Source organism: Sturnira hondurensis, unplaced genomic scaffold (assembly GCF_014824575.4).
Source record: "Sturnira hondurensis isolate 20B ecotype Veracruz unplaced genomic scaffold, ASM1482457v3 Scaffold0006437, whole genome shotgun sequence".
In the NCBI taxonomy this organism is placed as follows: domain Eukaryota; kingdom Metazoa; phylum Chordata; class Mammalia; order Chiroptera; family Phyllostomidae; genus Sturnira; species Sturnira hondurensis.
In genome coordinates this window covers 2661548-2683252 of record NW_028079068.1, presented here as the reverse complement: position 1 = coordinate 2683252, position 21705 = coordinate 2661548, and the positions used below count along the sequence as shown (strand labels likewise).

At 39.8% G+C, this 21705-nt stretch overlaps 1 protein-coding gene across 2 annotated transcripts in view; it reads left to right on the top strand.

Annotated features, from left to right (window-relative positions):
• TRIM24 (tripartite motif containing 24) overlaps window positions 1-21705 on the top strand; it is a 140148-nt gene that overhangs the window by 103050 nt on the left and 15393 nt on the right. Inside the window, exons 8-10 of one of the 2 annotated variants that reach the window (XM_037049120.1) lie at window positions 9608-9725; window positions 12266-12432; window positions 17155-17328. In XM_037049120.1, coding sequence (XP_036905015.1) covers window positions 9608-9725; window positions 12266-12432; window positions 17155-17328 — 459 coding nt within the window. Of the gene's footprint in view, window positions 1-9607; window positions 9726-12265; window positions 12535-17154; window positions 17329-21705 lie in introns of both variants that reach the window. The other variant, XM_037049119.1, reaches the window with a different exon arrangement.

The following is a 21705-nucleotide window of genomic DNA, read 5'->3' as shown; positions in this document are numbered from 1 at the left end:
TCTAATACCAACCTTGGGTAACGGGAGGCTGTGCCATCGGACCCTCCAAGACACCTGCTCTATTAGGCCACTCAACCAATCCTGTGAGACACAGCAACTCTACCTAATACGTAGTAACAAACACAGGGAGGCCACCAAAATGAGGAAACAAAGAAACATGGCTCAAATGAAGGAACAGATCAAAACTCCAGAAAAAGAACTAAACAAAATGGAGTAAAGCAAACTATCGGGTGCAAAGTTCAAAAAACACTGGCTATAAGGATAATCAAGGGCCTTAGTGAGAACCTCAACAACATAAAAAAGATCCAGTCAGAAACAAAGGATATATTAATTAAAGAGCAATTTTCAGGGAATCTACAATAAAGTGGATGAAGCGAAGAATCAAATCAGTGATTTGAAACATAAGGAAGCAAAAAAGAATAATCAGAACAGCAAGAAGAAAAAAGAATCCCAAAGAATGAAGATAGTATGTAAAGAGTGTCTGGGACAACGTAAAGTGTTCCAACATTCGCATCATAGGGTGTCAGAAGGGAAAAGAGAGAGCAAGAACTTGGAAACCTATTTGAAAAAAAGTGACAAACTTCCCTAACCTAGTGAAGGAAATAGACATGTAAGTCGAGGAAGCACAGAGTCCCAGACATGATGAACTCAAAGAGGCCCACTCCAAGACATCATAATTAACATGCCAAAGTTTAAAGAGAATCTTAAAAGCTACAAGGGGAAGGCAGAGAGTTACCATAAGACTGTCAGCTGATTTTTCAAAAGAAACATTGTAGGCTTGGGGGTATTGGCAAGGAATATTCAAAGTGATGAAAAACAAGGACCTATAACCAAGATTACTCTACCCAGCTAAGCTCTCATTTAGAATCAAAGGACAAATAAAGATATTCAGTCAATCTTTTTATCAGTATAAAATTTTGTTCCTCTAATTTTACTCTATAAATTTTTATTATAATATGGACAAAATAATAACAGTAGATAGGATTAATTAATCTGTACAAAGATATTTCACAATAGATTTTCCTCTGTGCTATTTATAGAAGATAGGCACAGAGAATCATCAAGAACCAACATTGCCAGATTCCTGGTTGCCTAAATCATGTGTTTTCTAATTTTTAAAAGCCCATGGAACTCCATTTGGTCTTAATACATCTTTAGAAGAGGATGTAAGTTGCCTATAATACATGCAGAGTTCAGGCTTATGATCATTTTTAACATCGAAGGATTTTCAATCTCAAGAAATTTAAACATTGCTATATTATACAATCTGCTCTTCAGAGTTCTTTATGCTTTGTAAATACAGGTATGTTTATCCAGGTTATCCTTCAGATGTTACTTTTACACGTTTAGAAGGATTTCCAGTCCTAGGAATTTTGAAAATCGCTGTATTATCCAACTCTGTTCTTTAGAGTTCTTACGCTTTATAAATATAGCCATGTTTCTCAGGTTATCCATTGAATTATGGCTTTTACATGTCTCGAAAATAATTAAAAATGCCTCTGGCCGGGTGCCTCAGTTGATTGGTGCGTTGTCCAACACACTGACAGGCTGCAGGTTGTTCCTGGCTGGAGCACATTTGGGAGGCAGCCAGTCAGTGATGATTCTCTTTCTGTCTCTCTTTCTTCCTTCTCCTCTCTCCCTCACTCACGTTGTCCCCCCCCCCGCCCTCTCTAATATCAATAAACATATCCTTAGATGAGGATTTTTAAAAAATGCTTTGCTGGCCTGAAATTTTTATCTTGGTTTGCAATTCTTAGTTCATCTCTTTGCTGTAGGAACAGTGGTTGGTAAAAGACCAAACCCTGTGGAATAGTATAATCCTTTCAGAAGTCCAGTTGTAACTGTATTTTAAACATTTTCACAGTATTTTAAACATTTTCACAGTATTTCCTTAGGGTTTTGTTATCCTCGTATTACTTAAAAAGAAGATAAGAAATATTGACAGAAGAAAGACCATGAGAATAAACACAGTCATTACTTTACTAACAGTAATATTTCTATACTATTGATTAGGAAACTATTATGGTTTAAGTAGTAAAAAGGAACTCCACAATTCTTTTCTTCCATTTCCCCATCCCCATCTAATTGATCTTCAAAGACTTTAATGTTTCCCGAATGTCTTGTGCCAATTCCTTCTAATCTTCAGACCTACCATGATCTCTTGCCCAGGCCCTCAGCGCCCTTTTATAGAGTGCTTTTGCTTCTGGATAAGTAATGCTCGTTGTTTTTGTGTGACTCCCAGGTTCACTTTAGTTCCCTCTTCCTTTCCTCTCAGCAGCATTCAGTGACCACAATTGGGTTCGATTCCCTTTCTCTGTTTACAAAGCTCCTGTGCATATGCATCATACCATTACTGCTTTCTGTCTACTGTTGTAATAGATGTGTATTTCCCTCTGAATCTCATTCAGTTATACTGCTAAAGTTAGGAATTTTGTGTTACCCAATGCTTGCTGTGTATAATGCACATCATGTTTTGGGCCCAAACTTTCAGGGGAAAATTTTTTTATTTTAAATTTTCATTAATATTTAGAGACAAACCCGATTCTCTCCCTGGCTGGTGTGGCTCAGTGGATTGAGTGCCCACCTGAGAACCAAAAGGTCACTGGTCTGATTCCCAGTCAGGGCACATGCCTGGGTTGCAGGCCAGGTCCCCAGTTGGGAGTGTGTGAGTGGCAGCCCATCATAGAAAACAAAACTGATTATCGTATTCCAGGGTATTATTAGTCTACATATGGATATCATTATTGCTTTCTAGAGTCACACTTTTAACACGTAAGCATAAATAAAAGAATTGAAAACATACTGATATGGAATTAGTACTACCGGTGTATACTGCACATCCTTACTTTTCCATAAAAAAATTGGGCAAAAAGTGTGCATTATACATGGCAAAATATGGTATCTAAAAAGATAGAAATGAGGCTATAAAGAGTCCTAAGGTGTGTTGGATTGGAATTAGACATGTAAGTATGAACTGAAGACTTCTATACGTATACAGTGAGATCTGGAAATACTTATAGATGTCTATGTACGTATGGGTATATATGTGTGTGTTACGCCTCAAGAGCAGTGACTCCACGGTAATTCCAGATTTTCATTTTTAAATTCCAGGCAGAGTGAGGAAAAGCACAAAATGTGCCCAGAACATCTTTACCAGAGAAATGATGGGCACATGTAAAAAGGACCAGGGTCCAGCCTAAGAGGGCTCTGCCTGGGCAAATCAACCAATTTGAGGCTTAAACTAAATAACCATAGTAATGGATGACAACACCTTGAGTTAAGTAGGAACATACGAGTCCATGATGGTATAAACAAGTAGATGATAAAGTTTGTCAGAATGAAAAAGGAGAGAACTGTACTGAACAATATTTTAAAAGATTTTTAAAAATAATTAAAAAAATAATAAATGTAGAAAAAATAGTGGACATAGAGAAGCACATTTGGTCACTATCATAGAGGTAATTCTTCCAGGACTTATCAGTGGATACTAATGTGGGTAGAGGATTGATGAGGAACAGGATTTTAGTATAATCCTAAACACTAGTCAGTTTTTGCAAAATATTAATCAGTTACAGAGGGAGAAAATGGTGAAGTTAGTGTGGAGAAACTAGGCAGCAAAACTGCCAGGTGATGGAGACTAGTATCAGTGGTGATGGGACAAGTTGGCACGCGGAGCTTCCTGCTGTAATGCACCGAGAAGTGCACATATCGTTTGCATGGTATTTCTGCCACGGATGCTCTGCTAACGCTGATCAAGAGGAAGTAACCCTCAGACCCAGGTGGGAGGTCATATCCTGCAGAATGTGAGTCTTGAAATCTTTGAAGCCAACAGGGGACGTGAATGGCAGGAAAATGTTAAGGAATCAAAGAGACATGGCAACTAAATGCAATCTATGTTCCTCGATAGCATCCTGGAAAGAGACATGTTACCACATTCGGCATTCAAATGAGGATAGAGTAGTAGTGTTGTAAAAACCTTTATGGATTTGGAATTTTGCTGCTTACTTTAGAGGGTCTTTGTTTTGGAATATACCCACTGGAGTGTTTAGGGGAGGCAGGACCTCGTGTCTGTAGCTTGCTGTGAAAAGGTTCAGAACAAGACCAGTGAAAGTGTGTATGCGCAGGAGCAGTCGGGGGGTGCTGGAACAGCTGTGCCGATGCAGGAACAGCTGGGCGGGCTGGGTGAAAGGTACCTTTCACTTTTCTGCAATTTTTAAATTATTTTGAAATAATTAATTATGTTCTAGAAAATGAAATATGAGGATATTTACAAAATGAAGCTCTTGAAATCTTTTGGTTAGTGTATTATGAGCATGATTCACAGTGAGAATTGTTGAAGGATGCAAAAGAAATGAAAAGGAGAAAATTTCAGAGAAAATATTGTATGGCATGCTATTTGCTAAATATTGTGGTGGTCCCAAAATAAGTTCCTTTTTTACTCAGAATACAATTTGTTCTAGCTGTTTGAGATAATGTAGCAATTGAAGCAAATTTATTTATTTATTGAATACCTGCTATATATCGGGCAGCATTCAAAGTACTTAGGAAACAGAAACCAAAATAAAAATCTCTGCCCTCAAGAAGTTGCATTTTAGTGGAGATATAGTCAATATCAAAATAAGTAAAATATATAAACTGACGTTGTATTAAATACTCTACAGAAAAGTAAATTAAGAGAAGAGTCTGGGAGCATTGCAGTAGGGTTTGTAATTTTAGATAGGGAAGTCTTATCTAAAGAGGGTGATGTTTGAACAGGAACGTGAAACAGGTGAGGAATAGTGAACACATATTCAGGAAGAGTATTCTGGCAGAGCACACAGCAAGTGCAAAGACTGATGTAGGAGTTTTTGTGATGCGGACACCCAGGGAGCCGGGGGTGGGGGTCTGGAGTGGAATGAATGAGCCCAGCAGTACAAGTAACAGAAAGCCAGATAGTACAGCCTTTATTTTTATTTTTTTAAATATATTTTATTGACTATGCCATTACAGTTGTCCCATTCCCCCCCTTTACTCCCCTCCACCCTGCACACCCCTCCCTCACCATTCCCCCCCTTCATTCATGTCCATGTGTCACAAGTTCTTTAGATTCTGTACTTCCCATAGTATTCCTGACCCCCCCATCTATTTTCTACCTACCATCTATGCTCTTCCCACTCCCCTGTTGCTAACCCTCCATGTGATCTCCATTTCTATGTTCCCGCTCTTGATCTAGCTGTCCTCTTGGTTTGCTTTTGTTTTAGGTTTGGTTGTTAATAACTGTGAGTTTACTGTCCTTTCACTGTTCATATTTTTTATCTTCTTTTTCTTATATAAGTCCCTTTAGCATTTCATATAATAAGGGCTTGGTGATGATGAACTCCTGGAATTTGACCTTATCTGAGAAGCACTTTATCTGTCCTTCCATTCTAAATGAAAGCTTTGCTGGATAAAGCAATCATGGCTGTAGGTCTTTGGATTTCATGACTTGGAATACTTCTTTCTAGTCCCTTCTTGCCTGTAAGGTCTCTTCTGAGAAATCTGCTGACAGTCTGATGGGAACTCCTTTGTAGGTGACTGTCCCCTTATCTCTTGCTGCTTCTAGGATTCTCTCCTTCATTTTAATCTTGGTTAATGTAATTATGATGCGCTTTGGTGTGTTCCTTCTTGGGTCCAACTTCTTTGGGACAGATAGTACAGCTTTTAGTTCATTATGAGGACTGTGGGTTTTTTTAAAAATGTATTTTATTGATTGTACCATTACAGTTGTTCTATTCCCCCCCTTCATTCCCCTCCACCCGCACACTCCCTCCCCCACCATTCTCCCCCCCTTAGTTTATAACCACGTGTCTCAAGTTCTTTAGATTCTATATTTCCCCCACTATTCTCACCCTCCCCCCATCTATTTTCTACCTACTATCTATGCTATTTTCTGTGCCTTCTCCCCGCTTCTCCCCCTCCCACCCCCCTGTTTCTAACCCTCCATGTGTTCTTCATTTCTGTGGTTCCACTCCTGATCTAGCTGTCCTCTTGGTTTGCTTTTGTTTTAGGTGTGGTTGTTAATAACTGTGTGTTTGCTGTCCTTTCACTGTTCATATTTTTCCTCATCTCTTTCTTNTTATGATGTGCCTTGGTATGTTCCTTCTTGGGTCCACCTTCTTTGGCACTCTCTGAGCTTCCCAGATTTCCTGGAAGTCTATTTCCTTTGCCAGACTGGGGAAGTTCTCCTTTATTATTTGTTCAAATAAGTTTTCCACTGGTGGCTGTTTCTTTCCCCCTTCTGGTATCCCTATAATCCGGATGTTGGAATATTTAAAGATGTCCTGGAGGTTCCTAAGCCTCTCCTCATTATTTGAATTCTCATTTCTTCATTCCTTTCTGGTGGGATGTTTTGTTCTTCCTTCTGGTCCATTCCATTGATTTGAGTCCCAGTTTCCTTTCCATCACGATTGGTTTCCTGTGCATCTCCCTTCATTTCAATTAGTTTAGCCTTCATATGTTCCTCTAATTTGTGACTATAATCAACCAGTTCTGTGAGCATCCTGATGACCAGTGTTTTGAATTGCGCTTCTGAGAAGCTGGCAATTTCTCGGTCGCTTAGTTATTGGCTCTGGGACTTTGAGTTCTTCTTGCGCCATCTTTTGGGCTGTTCGTGCCTGTTCCATAGCAGGATCGGAGCCCTAAAGTGTTCACTAGAACAGGGCAACTCAGTTGCTGGGTTGTGACGTTGTATGTGGGGGCGGGGTCAAAGAGGGACAATGGCTTCCCGTCTGCCACCGCGGCACGCGGTGCCGCAGCCACCACTGTCACCAGGCCCATGAGTTTCATTCCACTGCACTCGAGTGTGCCACCGCCGTCAGCCCTCCACCACTGGGTTCGCCCCCTGGGGCCTGTGTGGTCCGTCTCACTGTGCGCGAATGTGTGACCTTGGTCAGTCTGCCCCACACCCCGACTGGTTCCGGGCTGCCTGTGTGCCTAGGTCGGGGGATCTGTCCTGCCCGACCCAGCTCCACTGCTGGCTCCGCCTCTCTTACTGTCCCCGTTGAACAGTTCGTAGTTGTCGGACTTCCGTATAATTCCGTTTTCTGGTCTTTGGGTGTGTCCTAGTTCTCCAAACCTTTGTTGTGTTCAAACTTGGTTGTGGGAGAAGGCACAGTGTTTCCACCTACGCCTCCATCTTGGCGGAAGTAGGACTGTGTTTTTTAATCTGAATGAAATGGGAAGCCATTGCAGGGGCTTGAGGAGAGGAGTGACAGAAACGACTTATATTTCAACACAGTCACTGTAGCTGCAGGGAATAGCGTGTAGGTAGTTGAGGGCAAGGGAAGGATAAGGTAGACCTATTAGAACCTTACAGCAATAAGTTGGCTTTTCTAGGGTGATAGGGGTAGATAGGAGAATTGTCAGGATTATCCATATCTTAAGGATAAAGCCAACAGGATTTGCTGACAGATTCAGTATAGGGAATGAGAAAAAGAAACCGAGGACTGACTAAGCAGTAGGAGAAGTAGTGTTATGTATAATACAGGTGGAGATGATGATAGGATGAGAAGAGCTGGGGAGGAAGATCAGGAGTTACCTCTTAGACTACTAAATTTGAGATGCCTATTTGACAATCAGGTGGAGATGCTGAGTAAGCATTTGGAAATGCAAGTTCAGAAGAGGTTGAGACTTGAGATACAAATCAAGGAGTCGTTTAAATCATGAGTTTGGAAGTGATCACTGAAAGTATGTGGGTGTAAGACAAGAGAGCAGCTGAAAGACTGAGCCCTGGGCATTTCAGGATACACAGTCATGAAAAGGAGAAAGAACCAGTAATGAGGACTGAGATGGTGCACTGGAACCCAGAGGTCTTCTCAGTGACCCCCAAAGCAGCAGCTAGTGAAATAAGAGGAAAACTGTGTGATTCTAGTGTGCTGGAATCCATGCGAAGACAACCATTCACATGAAGGCCAGGCGACCACCTAGCTGTGTGTGGAAAGCTGCTGAAAGCCTGAATGGAGGGTTTCAGAAAAGAGCCAAGGAAGAGGAATGGGTGACAATAAACATAGATGCATCTTTTGAAGAGTTGCGCTGTGAAAGGGGGCAGCTGATGGAGGAGAAAAGGAGCCAAGAGTTTTGGTTTTAGTTGGGAAAGTTAAAGCATGTTTATGTGTTGGTGGGCGTGATCCAGTAAAATGGAAAGCTTAGTGATACCGGAAAGGGAAGAAACTTGCTGAGCACTGTCTATGAGGAGCCAAGAGGCTGGGCGCTGTTGTGCAAATGGAAGAATTGGCTTTAGCTGGAAACTTGGCCGTTTAATTCATTGTGATAGGAGACACTGGTATTGATAGGTTTTGCTTATTTGTGGAAGGTCCTTGATTATTCCTGTTTCCTTAATGAAATAGTAAGCACGATCATAAGCCAAGATTGAGAATTGAGGAGCAGATTCTGGAGAGGTGGAAAGAGAAAAGGAGGTTTGAAACAGTCATTTAGGAGAGTAGGGAAGGTGAAGGACCAAAGAAATTTGGTATGAGAGCCAGTCAACCTTAGAGACCGATCTGAAGTAAGTTTTGTTTTACCTGGGGAAAAGGTTGAGAGGCGGGAAGGGATTATGAGTGATGATTGGGTATGTGAGAGGAAGAGGTATTGAGGGTATCTGCAAGGAAATGATTTTGATGATTGGCTCTGGGATTCAAGCTGGATAAGAAGGGTCCTGGGGGATAAGAGGGTGGGGATAATGGTAAGGTGAGAGCAAAGGCTTATGGGACCTTCAGGAGTTGCATAATCATATAGGTGCTCAGAGGAAGCAAGCTGTTAGGAAGGATCATCTAGTTGGATAGGAGTAAGGGTAAAGGTGGTGATAGTGAACTAGGAGCTAAACTCTTCGTGGACTGAGGGAGAATGACCCAAGTACTCACTGAGGACTGCCTGGGGGTGGGGGGTGGTTGATGACCAGAAGCTGGAAGCATAGGAGCCAGGAGAGCCATCCCACTAATTAGCGGGCCTAGTTATGGGCTGTATTTATATTTCCTCAGCAGAGGTCAATTTGCCTTATCTGTAACTCATTAGCCACCTAATCTAAATTCTGAATCTTTAAAACAGTAAGGAAAATAAATAAAAGCAAAATGTGTTAAATTTTTTTATTTTATAGATAGTTGGTGATTCTGTGAAGTTTTATTAAAAAATCAACTTTAACCTATCACTTCAAAACACTTTTAGTTTTGTATTCAACAGCATAGCCAATTGAGCTATACCTCAAAATTTTTATGTGTTTTAGAAAGAAAACTGTAATGTATACTTTTTTTAAAAGATTTTATTTCTTTTTAGAGAGAGGGGAAGGGAAGGAAAAAGGAGAGAAATATCAATGTGTGGTTGCCTCTCATGCACCCCCTACTGGGGACCTAGCCTACAACCCAGGCATGTGCCCTGACTGGGAATCAAACCGGGGACCCTTTGGTTTGCAGGTGGGCACTCAATCCACTGGCTGACACAACAGCCAGGGCTATGTCTATTTTTTTATAATTTATTTTTTGTTGTTGATTTTGTGTTGACATATATACAAGAGACTTTTTTGTGTGTGTATTTACTGGGAGTATAATAAATTATTTGCCTGATAAAGATATTGATGTTTAATTGTCTCCTTTTCTAGATTACATGCCGCCTACGGCACCTTCTTCGAGCAAGGTGTGATGCTTCCCCAGTGACCAACAATACCATCCAGTTTCACTGTGACCCTAGTTTCTGGGCTCAAAATATTATCAACTTAGGTAGGTCATTGTGGGCCTTTTCTCAGGTGCTTTTGTTTCTGGAACTCTTAATGATTATGTTATGTTATTGAAAATGTGTTTCCTTCTACCCCCAAAGTAGTTTTGTTACTTTGTTTAAAAGACATGGAATTTTCGCTAGTGTTTTAGTAAAATGTGTATATATGTGACACAGGTATACATATAAAATACATGTAAAAATATAGATGATGTGAACATCCTCTGTTGACTCAGGACTAAGGAGTTCTGTTTTTCACAGAATCTTTACTTGAACTTTTTATCATAATGGGTTGATAAAAGGTCTTGACTTGTATCTCATATAGGATTTTTGATATTTAGGATATTTTCTAATAAAATAGTATTTCTCATACTATTACTGGCTTACTTTTTAAACCCAGTCATCAAACATCTAATATTGTTTTATTTGCTTTATCTTGCTAGGAGAAACTTTTTATTTTGTTTTCTTTTGCCTTTTATGTAGTAACTATATATATTTCAATTTCCCAATGGAAGTATAACCGAAATGCATACAGAAAAGTGCCCAAATGTCAAATACTAGAATGCAGTGAATTTTATCAGAAAGGAACATTGGGAGCTCAGACATCCTTGCTGGTAGTTCCGTAGGAAGCTGTTACTTGAGCTTTCTCGTTACATTATTTGCTAGAAGAAAAAGTCTTCCCTTTCTTGCCGCGTTTCTTTCTTTTGTGCAGGGAAATTATAGAAACAGAAATTTAAGAATTCCCTAAATATTCTTCATCAACTACAGATATCCTCTTTGATGACAGCATTTGGGCTCATTATCTTTGTTTCAAAATTATCGAAGATGGTTGCCCCCTCATTCCGTAAGCTCTGTCCGGATAGGAAAGGAAGGAAGGAAGGGCAGGAAAGAGAGCCAGCGCTCCCCAAACACCAGGGAAGGAGGAACTAGGGTTACACAAAGCTCATCCATGCAAAGGAAGAACAAAAGAGTGGTGATGGGGCGACCCCTTAAACAAAAATGATAAGGTGACCCCTGCAGTTCAGGTTAGAAGTACAGGCAGCCGCATGTTTAGATTCATAGCAGGCACCTGGAATCACGCACTCTGCCACCTATATTACTAAAAAAAGCACCTTAATTAATACTAGGCATGTGTCTTAAGTGACTATCTCTTAACCCTCTCCTGTCCTACCAGACCATGTTCAATTCTTCAGAGAACGTATCACAAGTTTTATATCCATACAGGTAGTCATCTATGTAGAGATGTATTACTAATAAGCATATCACTTACAGTATAGGTGCAGGCATAGGTAAAATTAAAAATACATGTGTAACTGCATGCACGTAAGTGGATGTGGTTTCAGGTAAGTCAGCATCAGCAAAAACAAAACAGCACATCCTGCTTGTGAAGAGTTTGTGCAAGTCTTACATAATAAAGTTAGATAATATCTTTACTATAGGACTTCTCAGACCTGTCATTTATAGCTCTGTAAATTGTCATTTACAATGAGATTTACATTTTGAATCTTCCAAGGAGACAAGTTCCCCAAGCTTATTTATCCATGGCTTCTGAGAAGTATGCTTCATAGTGCAAGGGGAAAATGTTGATACGAATATTCAGTTAATGTTTTGGTGATTTGGGTAAGTTGCTCAGTCTCTCTGAACCTTAGATTCCTTATCTGCAAAAAGGAATTTAACAGCAGTATTCATAGACCTATTGACACAGTGCATAACACACTGTAAGTATTCAGTGAATAATAGCCATTTTTGGGATGCCCATCCTTTGTAAATTTAAAACATTTAATTGAGTCTCTACTATCAAAACAATTAAGATTTGCCTTATGCTTGGATCAGACCTATTAGAGGCTTTAAATTCTAGAACCTTTAAACTCTATAACCATAGCTGTAAGCCGCTCAAAGTATTCTCTGTCAGAGGACTGACATAGTGTGCATTGTGAAGCTGTAAGGGACTTGAGGGATTACAAATTTTTGGCCCTAAAAAATCAAATACTTTGTGGGATTGTTTTTAGGACCAGTGTCAGGTTTGCTTGTTTTGTTTTAATATACCGCAGCAGTTCTCAAAACACAGTCTAAGCTCCTTCAGGGAACTGAAGAGGGCCTCCCTTTTCCAACTACATATCTCTTTGTGGCTGAATTTTCTTCATATATTTCAACCTACATATTAGGACAGATTATGCAGAAATAGACATGAGAGCTCAGCTGTTAGACATTTAAAGAGATTTTCCGAAATATAAAACAATGTTGCTCTTCACTAAGTTTTTGTGGGAAGTTATTTTTCATTAAAGTGTGCTGTTATGGGTTTATGACTTTTAAGTGGATTAGTAAAATTTTTTTAGTTCTAATTTTTACTTTCTAGTGTGGTAAATTTTAATGGAACCTCAATGAACAAAAATTCTTTAGGGCATTCTGTTTTTAAGAGTGTGAAGGTTTCTTGAGATTGAAAAGTTCCTTGGCATTTTAGAAGTTCAGCAACAGTACAGCCTTACAAAATGTGGTATTTCACTATCAGAAAAACTTTAGAACTTAACCTTTTCTCTTTAACTAGGTTCTTTAGTAATCGAAGATAAAGAGAGTCAACCACAAATGCCTAAGCAGAATCCTGTTGCGGAACAGAATTCACAGCCACAAGGTGGTTTATCTTCAAACCAGTTATCCAAGTTTCCGACCCAGATCAGCCTAGCTCAGTTACGACTCCAGCATATGCAGCAACAGGTAATGGCTCAGAGGCAGCAGGTGCAACGGAGGCCAGCACCTGTGGGTTTACCAAACCCTAGAATGCAGGGGCCCATCCAGCAACCTTCCATCTCTCATCAGGTAAATTTGGAAGCAGGCCTGTCCTAACTTAGATAATAATATAGCACAATTGTATTCAGCTCTTAAAAGAACCAAGGCATCCGTCATTCGTGATTTACATATATGAATTTATGAAAATGTATTGCACTGAGGATCCCTGATTTAACTCCTAGATTTTTAGCCCTTCTTGAAAAAAGAATTGGTGGTTTATTTAGCTGGTACATATATTTTCATCTACTCTTTTCTTTTTTACGATTTTATTTATTTATCTTTAGAGGGGAAGAGAAGGAGAGAGGGAGAGAAATAGCAATGTATGGTTGCTTCTCATGGGTCCCCTGCTGGGAACTGGCCTGCAACCCAGGCATGTGCCCTGACTGGGAATCGAACTGCGATCCTTCGGTTTTCAGGCACTGAGCTGCACCAGCCAGAGCTCATCCATTCTTTATTGACTTAATATTATAGACAGTGTGAGTATGCAGTGTTTAGAAAACCACATCATGTCTTAGAAACTAGGGCAAAATGGAATAGAAAAGGACAGAGATGTGATTCATTAGAAAATACCATTTTCAGACTTTATTTCTGAGCAAATATTCCATGAACCATCTTTATTTTCACTAATATGGAATATCGTTTACTTTTAATCCAATTTTTAAGATAAAATATTTATATACTTTGTTAACTATTTTAACCATCCTGCTCACTTGAGATGTGGGCCTACTTGGATTTAATAAAGGTTTAGTAAGGAATACAAAGTATAATTCATGCAAATTATGTTATTTTTAGTTATATTTGCTTATGAACTTATATTCTTTCTATTTCTGAGAAGGGTTTGAATTGACTTATAGTAAATGACAAATCAAATGGAATGGGTGTAAGAGTGTTTGAGAGCAAGACTTATCTCGGAACTTTTTGTCAACCTACAGAAAGAGAAGTGGAAATAATATGTGCATTATTTGATTAAAAGGAAGCATGCCAGTTAATTAGAAGAGAAACATTTTACTACCACTGAGAAGAAGGTAGAATGTGGGTCTTTATGAAAAAGCAATTAAATGGCATGATAGTGCTTTTGTAGCAATTTTAGGAAACAGAGAAGTTGTCTTCATAAGCCCCTTACTTTCATCCTGAGTAAAAATTGTGGGCATATTTCAATTGCGATTTTGTTACGTTGCTTCTTTGAAGGCCTGAGGTGATGTATTTGAGGTTATGGCTTTCTGGTAATTTGATTAGGAAGGCGTGTCAGATCCACGGGAATCATAGTGTAACCAATTGTTTCTCTCAAACTTTGTTTTAACCCAGGATTTCACAGGAAGCAAATAACAAGCAATTTAGGAGGTCTTTCGTGAGGGTTCCATGGGAAAAGAATTGTACACTTTAGATACCAGCAGTGAAACTGGCAAAGTTGAAATTTTACTAAGGAAATTGATGAATAATTTTTTTCCTCCTCCGCACAACTGCAGTGATGTATTGACTGCAATAAGTGCCCAAAACAAAAATTCTGAAATAAATGTGAAGAGGGCAAAATAAGTACTTGCTGAGTGCCCACTGCTAAGAATTTGCATGATTAGTATTTATCCTAAGTGTCTGAGAGGTGGTAAAGTTATTTTTACTTAATAGTGTATTAACCTGAAAAAGGATAAATTGCCTTTTCAGTAGGAAGTGAGGAACTGAGGCAGTTAATAGCTACTGTGTGACTTGGTTACATTCCCATAGTTACTTGTATAAGCAGTGACAAAACAGAAGTGACCTCTGAGCCTTTCTGTGTATCACAGAAATTGGCTTTTGATCCTGTTTTTCCTCTCTAGGATTCACTGCTATGCAATCTAGATAATGTAGTTTCTTTTATACGGTGTGTTTTTCTCCCTTAGAAATAAAGTAATTTTTGCATCTTTTGGTCACTACCTCATACACTGTGCTTTTTCTCTTGACTGAGTGACTCGTGAACCTTCTTTCACACTCTCATTTTTAGCTGCTCTGCCACTCACTCATACATTTTCCACTTATCAATTTGCACTCTTCTGTACATTTTTATACTTCCCTGCTTCCCCACATTCTCAGTTTTCTACCAGTTTATTTGCCTATACATGCGGGAAAATCAACCGTCGATAAGCAGGTGTGCTGTGTAGGTATGTTCAGGTTGTATTCTGCATCGGTCAGGTAAATTTAAAGGATTGCGTCTGAAAATCACATGATAGTTCCCTATTCTTCCTCTGAAGATTGACCACGTACTCTGCATGGTTAAAGAGCTGGCCGATAGAAAGACGCACACCCGATAGATGTGCGTCTCTGTTTCTTTAGCAGTATGTGGGCAGTGTACTCTATGATGCTCCAGTGGACAGATCCAAGTGTGGTAGCACTGTCACGTGTTGTTTGTTTATACATGACTCACAGCAGTGTCTCTCAGTCCTGAGCCAGACTTACTACTGTGGTAATGTTTTCATATACACACGCACACACTTACACTTCCACACAGAGACACACGCATTAATTTCCCTAAATAGTGAATGGCTGTTAGAGAACATCTGCTCTGCCTCACGGTTTCACACAGTTGGGAGCTGCTGACCTAGAATGAAATCAAAACCTGCGATAATGAAGGTCATTAGAATACAGATGAGTATAATGATAATATGTCAGTCAATATTCCTTCCCTTTTTCCTGCTGTATCTTGCAAATTAATTGCCTCCATTTAATTAAAATAGCACTGATTTTTATATGTTTTTATGCTCATAACTAGTTTCTGATCTTATTCTTTCAAGTTGCTTCCTCTGTCATGAGATTGTTAGAAATGAACTCAATCAACGATAACAGTGTAGGAGAGACAGAAAAATGACCTCACATCTCACGAGACCATAGGGCCAGCCTCCACTCCCACACTCTCGCAGAGTTCATTACTGAGTAGTAATGAACTCTGCGGCGTCAGGTGTCTCTTCCGACGGAATCAGTATGAATCTGGGTGAGGGTGCGATAGGAGGGTAGCAGAAGCTTCTGCAACTACCTCTGTTCTCCCTCAGTGATTGTTTTGGATGCTTTTCTACTTTTTAAAGAATTATAGATAAACTTGGAAGTTTTCACTATAATTTCTCAACTGTTTTCTTTTTGTTTCTATGATACAGAACCCTTCAAATCATAAAACTTCAGTACAAGAATGAAAAATAATTCTTTCCTGAATCAGGAATTTTACTTCTGAAGTTTTGACATTTTCTCTTTTTCTTTAATATTTTTTGTGTTCTCCAACAAAATTTTTCTTGGTCTTGAAACAATATTTAAATATATTTTTCATTCATTCTATAATTACTTGGCTACTCTCGAAAGTTCCTGAGGCTGAATCCAGTGCTAACTAATTTGTAGGAGAGGGGAGAAAGAGGCACTGTTATCCCATAAAGGAAAGTAAGTTCCAAAAATGGGTGAGGAAAAAGAAGACAGCTGTCTGCCTTCATGGTGTCAAAGTTTAAGGCGTTGCCACTACAACTTGATAAATTCTGCATTTATTGCCCCCTTGTGAATGTGGGAGTTAATAGTTCCCTCCCTGAGAAGTGCTGATCTTAAAATAAACAGGATAGCCTGAAAGCAAGTTGCCATACATAAAGAGAATTGGATAGTCAAGATGAGACTCACATATAAGGTTACCTTTTTCTAGAACACTGGTCTCGATTTACAGGGCTAGCATTTATGAGCAAAAGAAGCTTGCTTTCCCAGTGCTTTCCCTATCCTGTAACCAACCAAAGTTGTCCTTGAGGGGTTTCCTTTCAAATCTGTTTTCCTTCACGGAAACTCATCCTCTCAGCTGTAATTAGTGTCTTTACCCCAGCTAAACACTAGCACATGTGTTGGTAATGATACGGCCACTAGATTGGAGAGAAGCCTTAGCGCTGCCTTTTACTGGCTGTGTGGCTTGTTTCTGGTTGTCTAAGCTTTCCATTGTTTAGTGTCCTAATTTGTACAATGAAAGAGAGTAATAATAAGGTAACACTTATAAAGTGCTGATCACAATGCCTGGCATAGGGTTGAATCTCAGTGAGAGCTAAAACTCGTTTGCTGTTAAATGTTTTATTTAATGTCAACTGTTTTTATTATTAGTGACTTATTGGTTGAGAGTGCGTCTCTTGGAGCTAGAGTACCTGAGTTCAGGCCCCGGCTCTATCCCTTACTTACTGTCTTTGCTGATCTTTGACAAGGTACTTAAATTCTCCGTACCTCCAGGACTGTGGTGAGCGTTAAATGAGTTAACGCGTGTAAAGAAGGGAAGGCAGTGCCTGGCATGTAATGACTGCTAGTAAGTGTTGGCGATTATTATTTTACCACCACATTATTTAGGTGGTTTGAAGAAGGCAGTTCTTCGCAAAAGATTAATCATCAAGGGCCAGACAAGTTTCCCCTGCTTCCCGACGTGGCCTAGGCCCAGTTTTGGTATAACCTGCTTACAACTGGAACCCCCTCTACCAAAGCTCTTAATAGAACTCCTTTTCTTTGAATTGCTTCTGCGTATTCTGGAAGGCTGCCTCCTTCCCTTGTACATTTGTTGTGTTAATAAATGACTCATTTGTGGCAGAGTTGCCGTCTTTTTGTAAAAGTTAAAAAATAGAGTTTAATATGTGTTTCAGGAGATGATGATCACGGAATTGATTTAATTTATTTCTCTTTCAGCAACCCCCTCCACGTTTGATAAACTTTCAGAATCACAATCCCAAACCCAATGGACCAGTTCTTCCTCCTCATCCTCAACAGCTGAGATATCCGCCAACCCCGAATATGCCACGACAAGCAATAAAGCCCAATCCCCTGCAGATGGCTTTCTTGGCTCAGCAAGCCATAAAACAGGTATATATGTTCTTGTATACCTGTCATTTATTCTGCTTCTCTGTACCTTGGAATTACATTGAATGAATAGATAAAGTAACAGTTATGAAAAGAAGGTAAGCTTTTACAAATTTTTTCCTATTTTTAAAAATATATTTTATTGATTATGCTATTACAGTTGTCCCAATTTTCCCCCTTTGCCCTCTTCTACCTGGTACCCCATTCCCTCTAGCAGTCCCCCAACCTTAGCTCATAACCATGGATTGTGCATGTAAGTTCTTTGGCTTCTCCACTTCCTATGCTATTCTTAACCTCCCCCTGTTTATTTTGTACCTACCAGTTATGCTTAGTCCTTGCACCTTCTCCCCTATTCTCCTCTGGCCCCCTCCCAGCTCATAACCCTCCAAATGATCTCCAAATCTATGATTCTCTTCCTAGTCAGGTTGTTTGCTTAGTTTTTTTGTATTTTGGATTTTTTGTGTGTGGGTTTGTTTGTTTTTTAGATTCAGTGTTGATAGTTGTGAATTTGTTGCTATTTTAATGTTCACAGTTTTGATTTTCTTTTTCTTAAATAAGTACCTTTACCATTTCATGTAATAATGGCTTGGTGATGATGAACTCTTTTAGCTTTACCTTGTCTGGGAAGCACTTTATCTGACCTTCAATTCTGAATGATGGCTTTGCTGGATGGAGTAGTTTAGGTTGTAGGTCCTTGTTTTTCATCACTTTGAATAATTCTTCACTGTCACTTCTAGCCTACAAAGTTTCCTTTGAGAAATCAGCTAACAGTCTTATGGGAATTCATTTGTAAGTAACTCCCATTTTTCTCTTGCTGCTTTTAAAATTCTCTCTTTATCTTTAACCTTTGGCATTTTAATTATGCTGTATCTTGGTGTGATCCTCTTTGGGTCTAACTTGTTTGGGTCTCTGTGCTTTTTGGATTTGCATGTCTATTTCCTTCATCGAATTAGGGAAGGTTTTTGGTTTGTTTGTTTGTTGTTGTATTTTTCTCATTATTTTTTCAAATGAGTTTTCGATTTATATTGTTCTTCCTCTTTTCCTTCTGGCACCCCTATGATTCAGATGTTGGTACGTTTGGAGACGTCCCAGAGGCACTTAATACTATCCTTATTTTTTAAAATTCTTTTTTCTTCTTGCCTTTGTGGTTGAATGTTTATTTCTTCCATATGTTCCAGCTCATTGATTTGAATCTTGTCTTCATCCCCTCCACTGTTGGTTCCTTATAGATTTTTCTTTATTTCACTTAGTGTAAACTTCATATCTTCCTGGGTCTTTATTATGTTTTTGCTGTACTCAATGAGTTCTTTGAGCATCCTGATCACCAGTGTTCTGAACTCATCTGATATGCTGGCTATCTTTGTTTCATTTAGTTATTTTTCTGGGGCTTTGTTCTGTTCTTTCATTTGGGTCATATTTCTTTGTGTCCTCAATTTGGCAGCCTCCCTGTGTTTGCTTCTCTGTGGTAGGTAGAGCTGCTTTGGCTCCCTGTCTTAGTAGTGGCGTATTGTAGAAAAGGCAGCTGTAGATTGGGGTGGGCAGAGCCTTACATAATTGCCAGGGCAGTGCAACCCGCTTCACTGCGTTGTGACTTTGTGTGGGGGGCAGATTCAGAAGGGACAGTACCGCTGCCTGGCTTCTGGAGGTTTTCCCGAACTCACCCTGTTTCCAGTCACTTCATTACTCCCTGTGTGTGACTGGTGACCTTCCTGCTGTTGCCCTGGTGCTGAATCCCAGAGGGGCTGGGTCTATGTATGTTCTAAGTCCGTGAAGACCCTTTAAGTCTCCTGAAAATCTGTTGTTTTCTTCTACCATCCCAACCTTCACTGGTTTTAACAGCCAGAAGTTACGGGGATTTGTTTTCCTGGTGCTGGAACCCTGGGCTGTGCAGTCTGGTCTGAGGCTGGGATCACTTGCTCCTAAGGTATCCCTCCCAATTTTATCCACCACACTGAATGTAGGACCACCTGTTCCTCCACCACTGCCTCTCCTGGCCTTACCACATCCCCACCCCTCCTGCCCGTCTGGATAAATGTGGCTTCTTTAAATCCTTGGTTGTCAGACTTCCATACAGCTTCGTTTTATGACAGTTCTGGATGTTATTTGTTGAGAGGTCTGGTTGTAATTCTTTCTGTGGCTGCACAAGGAGGTGAAGCTTATTTGGCTATGTCTCCATCTTGATCAGAAGTCTTCCAAGATTTTTAAAAAATAAATGTAATTACAAAATTGATTACAGACTGACCTATAGAGACAAAGTTAAGAGAATCTTGATGCTTTGTAATTAACAAATGAACTGACAGTGTCTAGAGGGGTGGAAATTTCAGGGGAAAAGGGGGTTTACAGGAACAAGTATAAAGGACACATGGACAAAAACTAGGGGGGAGGTGGAAATGGGAGGCAGTGGGGAGGGTTGGTTGGGTGGGCTGGGATGGGAGTAAAAGACAGAAAACTACTTGAACAACAATTAAAATAAAAAGAAAAAAAGAAAACGTTTTGACAATGTATATTGTAGGACAATGTAAAAAAAAGTCTATCAATTACAGTTAAAAAAAAAACACAAAAGAAATAAAGCCACTTTATATGTGTGAAGGCCCAGAATAATCAGTGAGTCATAGGTATCAGTTTTTGCAATAGTAATGTATATAGTTTTTAGGAGAATATATTAAATTTCCTAAGACAGAAATATTCTGATAAATACAGATTACTTCCTGCAAAAGAGAACAATACGTTAATCTTGAAGTGTTTCAAGGAGACTTCTTGGAAACAAACTTAGTATGATGGTTGTAATACGTAATGCATATGTATCTGACAAAGTTTATTACTTAAAGTTACATTAAAAAACCTGATGAGGTTTAATATTTATATTCTTTTTTAAAATATATTTTATTGATTATACCATTACAGTTGTTCTATTCCCCCCCTTCATTCTCCTCCATCCTGCATCCTCCCTCCCCCACCATTCCCCCCCTTTATGACCACGTGTCTCAAGTTCATTAGATTCTATATTTCCCATACTATTCTTGCCCTCCCCCCTATCTATTTTCTACCTACTGTCTATGCTGTTTGCTGTACCTTCTCCCCCCTTCTCCTCCTCCCACTCCCCTGTTGCTAACCCTCCACGTGATCTTCATTTCTATGGTTCCACTCCTGATCTAGCTGTCCTCTTCGTTTGCTTTTGTTTTAGGTGTGGTTGTTAATAACTGTGAGTTTGCTGTCCTTTCACTGTTAATATTTTTCATCTTCTTTTTCTTAGATAAGTCCCTTTAGCATTTCATATAATAAGGGCTTGGTGATGATGAACTCCTTGAACTTGCCCTTATCTGAGAAGCACTTTATCTGTCCTTCCATTCTAAATGAAAGTTTTACTGGATAGAGCAATCTTGGATGTAGGTCTTTGGATTTCATGACTTGGAATGCTTCTTTCCAGCCCCTTCTTGCCTGTAAGGTCTCTTTTGAGAAATCTGCTGACAGTCTGATGGGTACTCCTTTGTAGGTGACTATCCCCTTATCTCTTGCTGCTTCTAGGATTCTCTCCTTCATTTTAATCTTGGCTAGTGTAATTATGATGTGCCTTGGTGTGTTCCTTCTTGGGCCCAACTTCTTTAGGATTCTCTGAGCTTCCTGGACTTCTTGGAAGTCTATTTCCTTTGCCAGACTGGGGAAATTCTCCTTTATTATTTGTTCAAATAAGTTTTTCACTTGTTGCTTTTCTTCTTCCCCTTCTGGTACCCCTATAATCCGGATGTTGGAACGTTTAAAGATGTCCTGGAGGTTCCTAAGCCTCTCCTCATTTTTTTGAATTCTTGTTTCTTTATTCTTTTCTGGTTGGATGTTTTGTTCTTCCTTCTGGTCCATTCCATTGATTTGAGTCCTAGTTTCATTCCCATCACGATTGGTTTCCTGGACATCTCCCTTCATTTCAGTGAGTTTATCCTTCATGTGTTCCTTTAATTTGTGACTATAATCTACCAGTTCTGTGAGCATCTTGATCACCAGTGTTTTGAACTGTGTATCTGAGAGGTTCGCTATTTCCTGGTCGCTTAGAGTTACGGGCTCTGGGGCTTTGAGTTCTTCTTAAGCCATATTTTGGACTGTTCGTGCCTGTTACGTATGAGGAGCGGAGCCCTAGGTATTCACCAGGGTGTGACAACTCAGTTGGCTGGGTTGTGACGCTGTGTTTGGGGGCGGGGTCAAAGGAAATCAATGGCGGTCCCCTCTGCCTCCTCCTGCCACTGGGGACCTCACAGTCCGTCTCACTGCTCACTCCTTTACTGGTTTATTTGCGCGAGCGAATGTGCAACTGCGGTCAGCCTGCCCTGCACCCTCACTGGGTTCGCTGCTGGGGCCTTCGCATTCTGCCACTGGGGCCTGCGGGGGTCC